Consider the following 14,019-nt stretch of genomic DNA (forward strand, 5'->3'; position numbering starts at 1 on the left):
GCATAGTTCATGTTTTTATCTCTGCCTTAATTTATTACATGTTTTATTGAAATGAAATAAATGGTGACATAATTATCATCAAATATCTAATGTTTTAATCAACTGTAATCTTTTGTAATCCTATTACCCCCTGCGTTCATTAACACCTTTTTTATCACGCCCGATAGCTACTATAAAATTTTGAAAACAGAGACCGGGACCGGATGAGACCGGGACCGGGAAATAGTATCGCCCCAGGCACGTTCTAAAGTGCTGATGAGTTAGCTGACGTTATACAAATACAAGAGAGTTGCTGACCATATAGACAAAGAAGGAAAAAAAAAAACGTTTTGAAATTAAAGATCAAGACTTATTGTGTTTAATTTATTTTATATACTTTTTATAGTGAACGTATAGACGGATGATTGTGTATTTTTTTTTAAATGGCATTTCATTGAAATGAATTGAGTTAGATTATTTTGCTGGTTTGGTGTAAAATATCACGGATTTAATATTTTTTTAGGTGTTTCATTTACAATAGTTTGAAAGCAATTATTTTAACTTTGATTATTTTAATTAAAAAACTATTTCTCTTTAATCTGTTGTATTTTCGAAGATGTTTTGTGAATAACAAGGCAAACATAGGCAAACTCTTGCTAATGAGTAAAGTTTGATTAGTATATAGTTCATTTTCTTTGTCTGGAATAGCACAAGTATTCACCCTTTTTATATTTTCATTTTCTATTATTAAACCCCACACATTTACTGGGAGGAAGGCTTCGTGGAGTTTGTTTCTATGCTGTTTCAATAATTCACCAGCCGTTGCATATTATCTATTTATCGTTCCTCCCGAAAGTACTGTTTAGAATTTTAATAGTGGCCCTGAAAAGGATCGTTTTTAATTTAATGATTAGTATAGTCTTTGTTTATGCCAACATCTAATTACCAACCGGAAACGGTTTTAGTGTATCTATTCACCCTGGATGATCAACCAATTTCTATTTTATTTCTCTGGTTAATAAATCCTTGGCAAGCCTAACTCATATTGTAACACCATAGGATGGAGTCTTATGCTGGGATTGGTTACATTCTCCATCCTGGTTTGCCTGGTTACACAGCGACATTAACTTTATTGTCAATAAAATATTAATTTGTCATTTACCATCATGCTTCAATAAACCTGTGGTTGTTTTACACGGGGACTCTTAGATTCACTATGCTACATATCAGCACCTTATTAATACACACATGATCGTGAATCATAATGGTGAAAACCTGTAAAAAACCCTGTTCATGCAGCACTATCAGGGCTTTGATTTTTTATCTTGAACATCAGACAACGCGAAAACTTTTTTCTTCACAGGACATTGCAACAGGTAAACACTGAAAGTTTACCTGTCGCACCAAATTTTTACCTGTCGCAATATTACAAACAGTATTCAGTTACATCAGTCTACACCTTGATTTTAAGCCTCCTATTAAAATAAGTTTTGTAATTCCCCATTATAACAGGTTTAGATCTTCTTGGTTAGATGTGTCCTACTATTATAAATTACAAAAAAGAAGCTAAACATCAGGTCCAAAAAATCAATATTTCGGATCTTAAGTCATATTTTTTTCTTCCCTTAATTGCCTCCCAAAAAACACTTGTGTTATTGAATGTGTGTGTGCGTGTGTGTGTACATGCGTGCAGATATTTGTGTGTGCAGATGTGTGTGATTTAATGTGAAATGTTTTGGCCTCAGCTGAGTGCCTTTAAACCAGATTTTATATCTGTTATGACTGCCTGCCAATTCCCAGCAACTTTAGTAAAATGTATACTTCTTTCAGAAGTACAGCTGACCTTGAAGGCTTCAACCAGCACATTCCAATGTAATGTTCGGCGCGGTTTTCCAACTTGCTACCAGTGTACCGCATAATAAACCCCATACCAGCAATTGACCACAACAATCATTTGGAATGGGAAATACAGGTAAGAACGTGAGAGATTTGTCATACACCATGTTTTGAAGCACCACAATGTCAGGAATTTGATTATGATTGTTAAGAGTATGCAACTGAAACATGCTACCTCGACCATAATCTACAAAGAGGGGGTGTTTTAACTTTAAAATTGTATATAACTTTTTTGGCTTTTGGTTTTAAAACTCCACGAGTGTATTGATGTGATGAAATCTTATTCTGTAAATGAAACATTTTTTGTTTTATTTGCAGACTAAACAGAGCATGAAACAAAATGTAGATGATGGCAATATTATCCTCCAGTATACCCAGTGAATAAAAAGACCTATCCATACAAAGAGTCGCTGAAGAAACAGATCTTGATGTGTCACTTGACCAACAATTTCGGTATGGGTAGAAAGGCTGTTATGGACAAGCACTACCCTCGACAAATCTCTAGCCACCTTGAACCATTATCTCCTAAACCAAGCAGGGAATTATACAGCGGGCAAGAATCTAGGTTTAATAAATGACATTTTCTAGTGGTTTACTGTGTGCTCCAATATTCATGAAACTTAATGACAATGGTTACCTTCTAAAAGTGACCACTTTTGAAGTATTTAAAACAAGTTTGATTTTGTATTAAAGTGGATGGTACTTAGAAAAAAGGGTATATCAAAAGCAGATATGATACTTTGAAAGTTTGAACATTATATCCAGATTTATATGTGATGATAATCATGGTGAAGTTCTCCAAAAATAAACAAAATGTCAAATTAAATAAAACATTTGTTCTTCATGAAATATATAATCTTTTTCTGTAAAACAAAACAATAACCACAACTCTTAAGACAAAAAAGTGTTTGTTTAAGGTAACCCGGCCGACTTTAGTATTTTTTTTGAACATCATCTCTCATTAATTGTTGACATTATATAGCTCAGTAACAACAGTTATATATAAGTGACATTGGCAAGAATTAGTGCTGTTTGCAAGAAAATGACAACATACAGCATATTTGATTTTTAGCCAGATTTTTCATAAAAAAATTACAGGTTATAGAATGGCGAAAACCAGGCGGGCAGTTGGGCAGGCGGGCGTTAACAATTCTGCGTTAAAGTTTTCATTTTATGTAATAATTTTTTTATCCAATGGTTATCAAACATGGTCTGACTATTTGTCGGCATGTTTTCTTGAATATATATGCGTATGGGTCATCTATAGTCAAAAACTAGGTCAAATCCTTAGAAGAAATATTTCACGTTAATACATTCAACAATTTTTATCAAATCTTGATGAAACATGGTCAGAATGCTTTTCTGCATTATATCTTGCATATTTTTAATATGGGTCAACCCGGGCCAAAATCAAGGTCACTAGGTCAAACCTTAGGAAAAAATATTTCCACATCATAAATTCAACATTTTTTTCATATCTTGATGAAACTTGGTCAGAAAATTTGTCTGCATAATATCTTGCTTATTTTTTATATCGGTCATCCCGGGTCAAATTCTAGGTCAATAGGTCAAATCTTAAGAAAATCTTTCCACGTCATAAATTGAACAATTTTTGTCAAATCTCTATGAAACTTGGTCAGAATATTTGTCTGCATAATATCTTGAAAGTTCTTTAATATGGGTCATCCCCAGTCAAAATCTAGGTCACAAGGTCAAATTTTAGGAGAAAGAATTCCACGGAGATGAAAATTAATTAATTTTTGTCAAATCTTTATGAAACTTGGTCAGAATATTTGTCTACATGTTGTCTTAAACATTTGTGAATATGGGTCACCTAATATCAAAACCTAGTTCACTAGGTCAAAGCTTAGGAAATATTTTTCCCGATGTCATAAAAAAATCTATGCTTACCAAACCAAATCAATATTAGTCAACAACTAAATTCAATTGCTATCTTATAAACACATATCAAAGTCATGAATTTAATATCTACACATATTTTTTCAAAAATGTGCATATTAATTAACTTTAAAAATATTTGTGTACATGAAAGATTATAAAGTGTGTCATCTAGGGTCAAAAACTAGGTCTCTGGGACAGATCTTATTTGAAAAGCTGATATATTTATAAAACGTTCATTTTTCCTCACACATATGGAATAATTTTTGTTGATCAGGTTATTTGTATGAACGATATCTCCGATAAGTATAAATATGGGTCTTTTTGGTTAAAAATACTAGGTCACTAGCTCAAATCCTTAAGGTTTGCAAATTTGCATCGTCAAATTAAAAATATGGCTTAAATGCGGCATTGCCACACTGGCGTATTGTTTTTTTAATAAAATCCCTACCTAACCTGCCTTATAATTTTGGGGATGTTAACTTAAACAAACATTTTTAAGACCATTTAAGAACAGTGTCGTGGTTAGGTATTTTGTGGTGTAGTAAATTGACTAGCATTGTCAAGAATTCATTTGTTTATATTAACTTTCAAATTATAATAAGCACTTCAGGAGCAATTGTCACATACCAGCAAATCATGTTTGCTGACTATTTCGAACAACTCTTCAGGAGCATACAGAGGCAGCTCTTTGACTATTTTGCTTGCACAAATTATCGGAAACATCAAATTTTAAATCAAGAAGAAGTCAACAAACTGTGGGATCTTCATGGTTTTATTTCAGTTATCTACTTTTGTTGTGGGAAAGAGGTTAATTGCATAAATCTATGTTTTACTTAAGAAATGGGCTGTATCAAAATTGAGCCTGCCATAAGTCCATTTGATTACTTTTAAACAAGGGACGTATAAAACAGTGTGTGTATACCACGTGATAAATTACGTCATATATACTACGTCGGAAGGCAACATTCAGCCTCAAAGGAAATACAGACTTGATGGAAATAACATGCAATACATTATTTAAAGGATTATAGGTTGTATACATTATTGCAAGAGTAACCATATTTTCCTCAATTACAGCGGAACATTGTTTAAAGTTCCTTTCAGTTGATGGGATATACAGTGAATTGGTGGTTATGCACAGAAAAATATAAACTAAAATTGATGTTGAACAAAACAATAATAAAATCATGCAATTTTTGACATTTCCTACTGGATATTGCTGAGATATTAACCTATGTGTGCTTACATGCAAAACCTAGGCTTAACCAGAACTTCTAAGTCAAACAATAGAGGCCCATAAATTGCTTTATATTCAGAAAAGTGTTATCTAACTTCATTTATTTAGTAGGTTAGATAGTTGGGAATACATATCTAAATTTTCAATGCAATAAATGATGTATTTACCGAGATAATGACTTAAAGGTGCTTACATTCAAAACCTTAACCAAGGTGTGACGCCGACACTGACGCGGACGCCGACGCTAGGGTGAGTAGTATAGCTCTCCTTATTCGTCGAATAATCGAGCTAAAAATCAAGTTCAACTATTTGACTTACTTCAGATACTTGAACCTTAACAATGTTTCATCATTGTGAAAATTTCGCACGAAATGGTTGTTTTATGCTTGACCGTATAATACGTGAATGAGTAACTCTTAACTTCATTTGTTAGATAAAAACAACGTAGAAAAAAAACTGTTTGCCAATCATCAGAAAATAGAACAAGCCATGTTGATAATTGGTGTCAAATTATTATTTTCTGCAGGATAGAAATGTTAACCTTTATCAAAAAGAGTTCTTGTTTTAACCCAAAGATATATTGCAAACAACAAAACTCAAAAAGAAAAATACACACCCAAATAATGATTAAAAAACATATTCACATTTCGTAAACATGTGGAAATTTCAACATCAGGACATATCAGTAAAAATATATGCAATAGTAACGAGCAGCATATCTAAAAAAAATAGCATTATAAAATAAGCATTACGCATGGTGCTAATTGGGTATAGTGTACATTTGATGATTGAATGTTAAAAATACAACGATACGATGGTTAAAAAGTTGTGATAATTTGTTCACATTGCCAGCACCCAAGACCTTAAAAACATGTATATGTACTGTTTGGATTGACAGTTGAATGCATAATTGGTTCAAAAGTGAAACCGAGAGTAATACATAAAAACGACAGCGTTGCACTTTTTTATCGTTCATTTATAAACGTTGAAAGATGAACATTTATTCGTTATAATGAACAATTATATAAAATGGTTAAATTTCTAATTTTTTCTGGTAACCTTTAATTTTGAATACAATTGTTTCTTTAAGGCGTGATTTATATTTTGAAAATTGATATAAAAACTAAAGTTTCTGTTCCGTCAGGCCGTCAGAACCGAGTCAACATATAACTATTGTTGAATAGAAAAATTAATAATGAACTTTCAACATTTTGTTATACCCCTTTTACGTATTCAAGACGTACAGAAACACACATGGACAACGAATACACCATGAAAGTTTGCCTGGTTACCGAAACTACTTGTTAGTGATATTGGAAACATTGTTCTGCCTTTTTCCAAAAATCGACAAGTTACCGAATATGTTTCTATACTTGATCATGGTATGATTTTACGGACACGATTTGAAATTTCCAAATATAATTACGCCTTTTCATATTTAAATTCCAAATTTAATAGTTTATGGCTGAAACCGCTACTTACGGTTTAAGAAAAATGCATAAAACATCAATTTTGGAGCGGAAATATGAAAATCTTCGATCTGATCTTTTGTCATCAGTCTTTTATCACTAGTTTGCAGATATTTACGCAAAAAATTGCTAATTCCAAGACAAACAATAAAAAGGTTGGAAAAACGGTAAATCTGTGAGAGTGCAGCTTTAAAGGGACTCACTCAAATATGTCATGCTGATAACAATTTTTTCAACATTTTTTTATATTCGATTATTTTACTTACTCGAGTTTCTCAATTAACAATTTTGTAAATTCAAGCGGAAAATAATAATATTTTCAATACAGCAGCTATAAACGCTTTTGTAAACTAGCCCGTCGAAACATATTCTGAAACATATTCTAACCTTTGACCTCTAAGAGTAACAAGACATGCTCAAGATACAGACCGGACAAAGTACCTCCATGACTTTTAAGGTACGACATTGGACTTATGCACGAAACGCGACTTCTTTGAAAATCATATAATGCATTGCCAAGGTACAGCCCGGACAAGGTTAAGTCCGGACGCACTTACTAACACACCACGCACATAAACAAAATCGCTTGACGAAACCCGTTCTTCACTCTTTAAAATCACATGCAATTACAATTAAACGTAATATGCTTGATATAATTTAGCATGAAATTTGAGCAGAAGCTTTTTAAAAAAATAAGTATAATCAAAGGTTCAAACTAGAGCGTTATTTTGAGGCAGCCCTGTAACGCTAGAAAATGAACTTTTCATATCTTATCATTGAAAGAAACCTCTTGATTATTTTCCAAACATCATATGTTGATTTGTTTTAAAAGGAAGCGTAGAAATCACATCTAGCCAATTGCACAAGCGACGTTGATAAATGACGTCACACCCATGGTAATGCGTATTGAAATGAATTCAATACTGACGTCAAAATGTTTCCTCTTGTACACAAGTAATCCATTATCAATACGTGTTCTTGTTTTAACCTAATATTTATCGCAAATAACAAAACTAGTCATGTAACAAACAACAAAGAACATTCAAAAAAGATAAAAAGATACAAAATATCAACAGATCGTAAGAAAGCACATGTAGCAATATCAACATATTGTAAATTACCAAGACAACCACAACAAAAGTAATTTCGAGTAGCAGAAATATATTGATTAATTAGGAAATTAACCATAGTAAAAGTTACAATATCAACATGTTGTTTATTCCCCAAACAACCACAACAAAAGTAATTTCGAGAAGAGAAATATATTGATTTATTAGGAATTAAAAGTAACCACTCTTTCTATTTAAGCATATGACTCACTTGTCATTTCTATGTGTACGGTTGTTGATTACCAATCTTTGTTGTTGTTGTTCATGTTGCTGTAGAGTTTAACATCATAAACCAATTAGATTTTAATTAATATTTTAGTTCTATTGTTCTCTCCTAGCTTCACGTATCACAGCCAATGAGTACTGAAGTTGTGTCCATTTGTCCTTGTCGCCACCTTTGTCAGGATGATACTGCAAAGCAAGCTTTCGATATTGCGTGTTTATTTCACTGTTAGAGCTTGATGGAGGCAATCTGAGAAAAAGGTACGCGTTTGCCAGAGCCTCAGATTTCGGAAGACCGAAGATCCATTGGGTTAAACGATCGGCCAACACTTGAGCTCCAGTTAAAGCACAGGCACTACCTACGACAGCCCCTGCTATAGCCCCAATAACTCCACCGACAGGACCAGCGATCATGCTGCCAAATCCCATACCAACCACTTCCCCTCCTATGCCACCAACAATTCCAGCTGCAACTGATAAGCCACAGTCCAGTATGTTTTTAACGCATCTAGTTTCTGAAATTTCACCTTTCCACCAACGCTTTATATTTTGTATGACATCAAAAGCAAGAGAACAAACAACCAAGTCAACTTTCACAACGGATTTGCATTTTCTCGCTATTTGAACAGCGTTTTGCAGTCTACCTGTTCCTTGAAATGATTGTAGATATACTTGTAAGCTGCTAAACTGTGCCGTGGAAAGACGTTTGACCGTGTTTACAAAGCTAAATTGCATACTAGATAAAATACTGTTGCCAGGTATTGCAAGAGCCCATTCCTGAACACTATTTTTCTCAACTTCTGTGTCATCCATCATGAAATTGTTCCATATGTATTCCACTATTTCCCTTAACTTCGCATCATTTTCTGATTTCTTATCATCTTCCATTAGACGCATTACTATACTTTTAAACAAAGCATCATGACCAAATTGCATTATAAGGGATCGAATATATGTCATTATTTCGTCTTCGTTGCACTGAAGCAGTAAAAACCTGCAGAAAATTTCTGGATCTGTTTCGAGAACATCCCTCATTTTCAGTTGAATGGTTTGCAGTATGTCGTTATCCATCTGCAATAATTAATTAAGATACTGTTACAATAGTAAACGAATAAGTTTTCCTCAAAGCTATGTGCGGCTCAGGTACTGGTACTGATATCCAGCGTATTTATTATATCAGAAACATCAGCAAAGCCTATGCCACTGACAAACCAACAAGGTACTCCTTAAGCCGAATATTTCCAGTACTCCAGAAAGTCTAAATTCTGCATATAAATCCATGTATCTAAATGAGATTAATATTTAAACTCCAGAACGTAACAATCTAAAATTCGCATATGAACCCCTGTATTTGAATGAGACTATACCAACTTGCGGAGCTTAACTAGTTCTTTCTAAAAATCTGCATATGAGCCCCTATATCTAAGGTCTCTTTTCCAAACTTAAGAACGTAGCCATCTCACCAGCTAATAAATCGTTTGAAGGTATATTTCTAACTAATTATTTGGTCAGTTTAGGTAAAGTTTATTTGTAACTACAAGTAACACTAACCGATGTTCGGCCTATTTCAAATGCTTTAACATGTACATTTTCCCTAAAAGGGACTTTTTTCTAAATTTGTTTTATTCTATTAAAAAATGGAACCTCATACCACTTTTGTACGGCAGATTTGTTGCATTCTTACAGAAAAATTCTTTCACATTCCCTTGTATTTGTTGTTGATTTTAAAAGCATTCTTTAGCTCAATTCTCATGCAATATAGAATTCTCAATTTAAGTCGAAATGAGTCTTTTTCGCAATCAGAAAGGACTCGGGCCCATTTACAATGGGAGGAAACTGCCAACCAATCCTGTAATTTACACCCTGACCAAAAGATGTAATCTTAGAAGAAATATTTTGAGGCATACAGTGATTTAAGAGAAACTGATAACCATGCTAAAAATAAATTTCTATTCACATTAACATAAAAACAATCCAAGTCCAGCTTGCAAGTAACACAGGTAGTCAATAACTATATTTTCATGGGACCCTCCTGATAGGGACACCACCTGTTGAAATCAAATGTCCCTTCCCGAAGTCAGGAGTGCTCTTGAAAAGTTGTCAATTTGTCTTTGTTTCGGTTAAATTGTTCGAGTAATAAGAGCTTTTAAAGCAGTCTTTGCCTGTTTTACAAACAAATTAAGCTGACATATGGTGTAACACATAGAGAACGCAAAAGTACTGCATGGTTTGTATGTTTTGGCAAGTTCACCATTGTTTTGGATGCTAGATGGGTTTAAATGTTCTTTCATCCAAAATATAAATCGCAAATCAGATTCAACTAGGAAGATAATGAAACCGCTTTTTGACAAGCAATTGCAACCAACGTGTGTAGTTCCACAATCGTTTCACTTTTATGTCGAAAATTGTTCATCTGATGGAGAGAATATGATTTAATTCTTCTTGACCTTTACATGTTTTTAAGGTTTCTTTCCGACAAAGCATATTGAAAGGGACACCTCACTACCCCTGTGCAATGTTGTTCTTGAAAGTATTAACTTTTAATGTCACATATGAACTGTTCATGAACTGTCATTAAATATTTCTTTATCACAGTTCAAGACCTTTAGTTCACGAACAGTAAGACAGACTTGAAGGACTAAAGAAGAACATGGGAAATTCTAAAAAACGTAAGTCAAGTGTAATTCAAGTATTTTATATGAACCCTTTCTGTTCTTGAATTGTAAATATAAGTAAGTATGTAAATTGTTTATCATTGTGGCATGTGGAATTCCAACAGAGTAATAATAACATATATACAAACATTTGCACTCGACCCGTTAGGTCTATAAGACACTATATTTAAAGTGTAATGTAAGTAACATAATGTGCTATATAACATAAATTGACTATTATCTTAACAAAACCGATATTTCAGATACAAGGTACTTTCCAAGAGCAATATAAAATTATCAGGTATAAAATTAAGAGTACATTATAGTTCGTCTGTTAAGGTAGTCATTTACAATAAATTTAGATAACTTCCTATGGTATGAGGACATTAGAAGGCATAATCTGGAGGAACACTGTATGATACTACATACAACATATTAAGGTCTTAGCCCAGTTGTTTTAGACAAGAATGTTTCGAAAAAAATAATCTTATATATAAGTCTATATAGAACTTGTGACCTCAAGTATGCTCCAGTTGTCATCCCAGGTACACGATTTGAACAAAGTTGATAGAAGACCACTTTATGATGATTCATACAAAATATCAACTGTCTTATCCTAGCAGTCTCAGAAAAGAAGATCTTCAAACATTTACCCATATAAGTATATAGAAAACTTGTGATTCTAAGGGTATGATCAGTCTTGTCCCCAGGCGAATAATTTAAAAACAAATGATGGGGGGCAACTGTATGATTACACATACAATACTAAGAATATGAATTTAGCGGTCTCAGACAATACTATTTTTGTTCTTTGATAAGACCCCAGCTGCACGATTTCAACAAATTTGATAGGGAACTACACATGCATACTAAATATCTAAGGTCTTGGCCTTGAGGTTTTCGAAAAGGGGGCAAACGTTGAACAACCTGGTAGAAGAACACATTATCTAAGCTCTAGGCCGCAATAATATTTTTATATGTTTGATTTTCCATGGCAACCAGACTCCTGCATGAAATCCATCCTTTGCACAATTTTGAAAGAGCCCCATCCAAGAAAAAAACAAAGATTCATCTTAATTCGACAGGCAATTTAGGAGGAGATGTTGTTTGATGACGGACAACGGCCAGACGGACGACAAACGGTAGGCGATGGGAAGCGCTCACCCTGAGCTCTACGTGCTCAGAGAGATCTTGTATCGTATTTACATCCCGCTATTAAATGTGCTTATAAACTTACCGTGACTTGCCAAATCCTAATATCCTTTAATACAAGAATTCTGTAATCCAATAATATTTTGATATTTGTTTAAGGTTCAACAAATATTGAAATAATCAAATGGAAATATTTAAAATCGTTAAACCTTAGGCTCGTGCACTCTAGAGATTGATCATGGCTTAAACGTTAGAAATGAAGTGAAAAGCTGATAAACAATGACTGGAACAAACTGCACATACTGCAAGTGCCAAGTATATGCAGGTATATCTTCTGCATACATAGGTTAAAAATTGGTAATGGCGTAATCCCAAAACATCTTCATATCGTTAAGAGTGCCAAGAAACGCTTCTAACGCATTGTTATTGAATTAATCATTATGTCGCATGTTTGTAGAAGGACGTACCCGAATTTCCGTTCGAGTACATTTTTGAAAAGGAATAAGAACAAAATAAAACATGTTTTAACTTGTTGGTGTTTAATCTATGGTATTTACAGTGTTTAGAACAATCTGATTATTAAGACCAACAGCTACAGCTTAGTTGAAAAATAGGCTTTTGCCCAAAGGTTCTTTTATTCAGTCCATGGTCCGGAGTCTGAGCGTTTTCACTGGCCGTTTCTGTCCTTTTTTAAAAACAAAACAAATCTTGTTTCCACATTAACCATTCATTTTGTTATTGTCGTCTGAATGCCTTGATTTGACTGTTAAACTTGTTTAGAGAAATAATGTGCATATGCAGTCTGCTACGCAGTGACCTATCCTTGCAAAAAGTGGAGACGGCTGGCATCCCTTAATTTTCGTGAAAGTTGTGTAGGTTTGATTTGTTTCTAATTTATTAAAATGTCAAGCAGTCTGACTGTCAAATTAGTATCACTGACCAAAGTAATATTGAGATGTCTACATTAGGATTTTTCGGCGTTGTTCTGAGTACAAACATATGAATTCAGTTAGTTCACATTTGAACAAAACAGAAATAAATAACGTTAAGTTGCAATTTACTTAGTTCTAAAAATACAGCGCAGAGTAAAACAAAAAAAATATACCGTAATTGATCAATAGAGAAAGATAAAAAATATCTACTGCTTAAAAACTAATTGCTACATTTAGTTAAGAGTAATCAAAGAAGGTGAAGTTTATCATAAAGTCAGCGAAATTTAATAAACTGTACTAACAATAAAAGGGTGTTATCTAACCTATTCGATTAATTTAAGTCTTAAAAGTTCAGGACACGCTTTAAACTCAAGTATATTCTGTGTTTACGAGATGACATATCAATATTTATAAAAGAAATTGTTTGGATTACTTGCCCAAACCAGTACAAAGGGTACTCAGACTTTCTTTCCTAAACGAAAAAACAAACTTCTTGGTAATATATAAAAACCCCCAGATATAACTTATAAGCTGTGAAAAATGCTGGTCATATGGACCACTAAATCATTTTTAAATAAAGCGTAAGCTACATGCAAATTTTCATCGCTATACAACTTTGAACCAACTTAAGTAATTGCAATTCCAATGTTTGTCTTCACAATAGTTTGCTACATGCAGTATTATTACCATTTTTATTCTGGTTTTGTAACAGCGACCTTGTCATTGTCCCACTGACCCCAAATGTAATCCCATAAAGACGCAAGATACAATAATCTATTTAAAGTCGGGTATATGATAACTAGAAACATTAGCTCAATGAACTATTTTTCGACAGGAATAACAAACATACACAATATAACAAAGGTTAATGATGAACTGGTGACCTGGAAAAAAAGCAGCTTTGAATAAGATACGTATAGAAAAACTATTTACAAAGGCCGATTCTTATTATATTCATGCAAACAATTTCAAAAAGTAGGATGGATTAGAGCACTGCATACAATGATAACATCAACTAGTTTTCCCGGTTGTAAGGTTAGTCCACACGCGCCCTTTTCCACTAGTTGACATTCCACTGTAAAATGGTATGCTCTGTCAATAGTATAATTTAGGATACTAATAGCATACATATTAAACAGCAAGATTGTAAGTAGCAGTATGTACTTGGAACATAAAGCATGGTATTGTAGTGTAGTTGGTAAAAATGTTATAAATACTTTTTTGTGTTTAGTTTGCTAAAAAATCTTTGGAAAAAGATTATTAACATATTTAGCATTTTCAAGAGAGACCTGTCAAGGTGTGGATCAGCAATCTATATTCAAAGTAGTTTTGAGAGTACTATATTTCTTTTGGGAGGCTGGTCCATACCTGGCCGGAAATAGTTTTTCACATATTTAGATGTTCTCACTGATGGCACATTTACTCGGTGGTTTTCATATCTGAGATTAAAATTACCTGCCCTAAATG

The 14,019-nt window shown here is 33.4% G+C and overlaps 1 protein-coding gene across 1 annotated transcript; it reads right to left on the reverse strand.

Annotated features, from left to right (window-relative positions):
* Positions 1-4,369: 4,369 nt before the first annotated feature.
* Positions 4,370-11,911, reverse strand: LOC128218814 (uncharacterized). The gene is made up of 2 exons (XM_052926528.1): positions 11,706-11,911; positions 4,370-8,885 (listed from the first exon to the last, which is right to left on the reverse strand). Exon 2 carries the CDS (start codon positions 8,883-8,885, stop codon positions 7,914-7,916), a length of 972 nt encoding a protein of 323 aa, XP_052782488.1. The 5' UTR covers positions 11,706-11,911; the 3' UTR covers positions 4,370-7,913.
* Between the last annotated feature and the right edge of the window lie 2,108 nt (positions 11,912-14,019).

Source organism: Mya arenaria, chromosome 15, assembly GCF_026914265.1.
Source record: "Mya arenaria isolate MELC-2E11 chromosome 15, ASM2691426v1".
Taxonomy (NCBI): domain Eukaryota; kingdom Metazoa; phylum Mollusca; class Bivalvia; order Myida; family Myidae; genus Mya; species Mya arenaria.

Bases quoted from the DNA above. Each gene is read 5' to 3' on its own strand.
- LOC128218814 (XM_052926528.1), bottom strand. From the start codon at position 8,885: ATGGATAACGACATACTGCAAACCATTCAACTGAAAATGAGGGATGTT.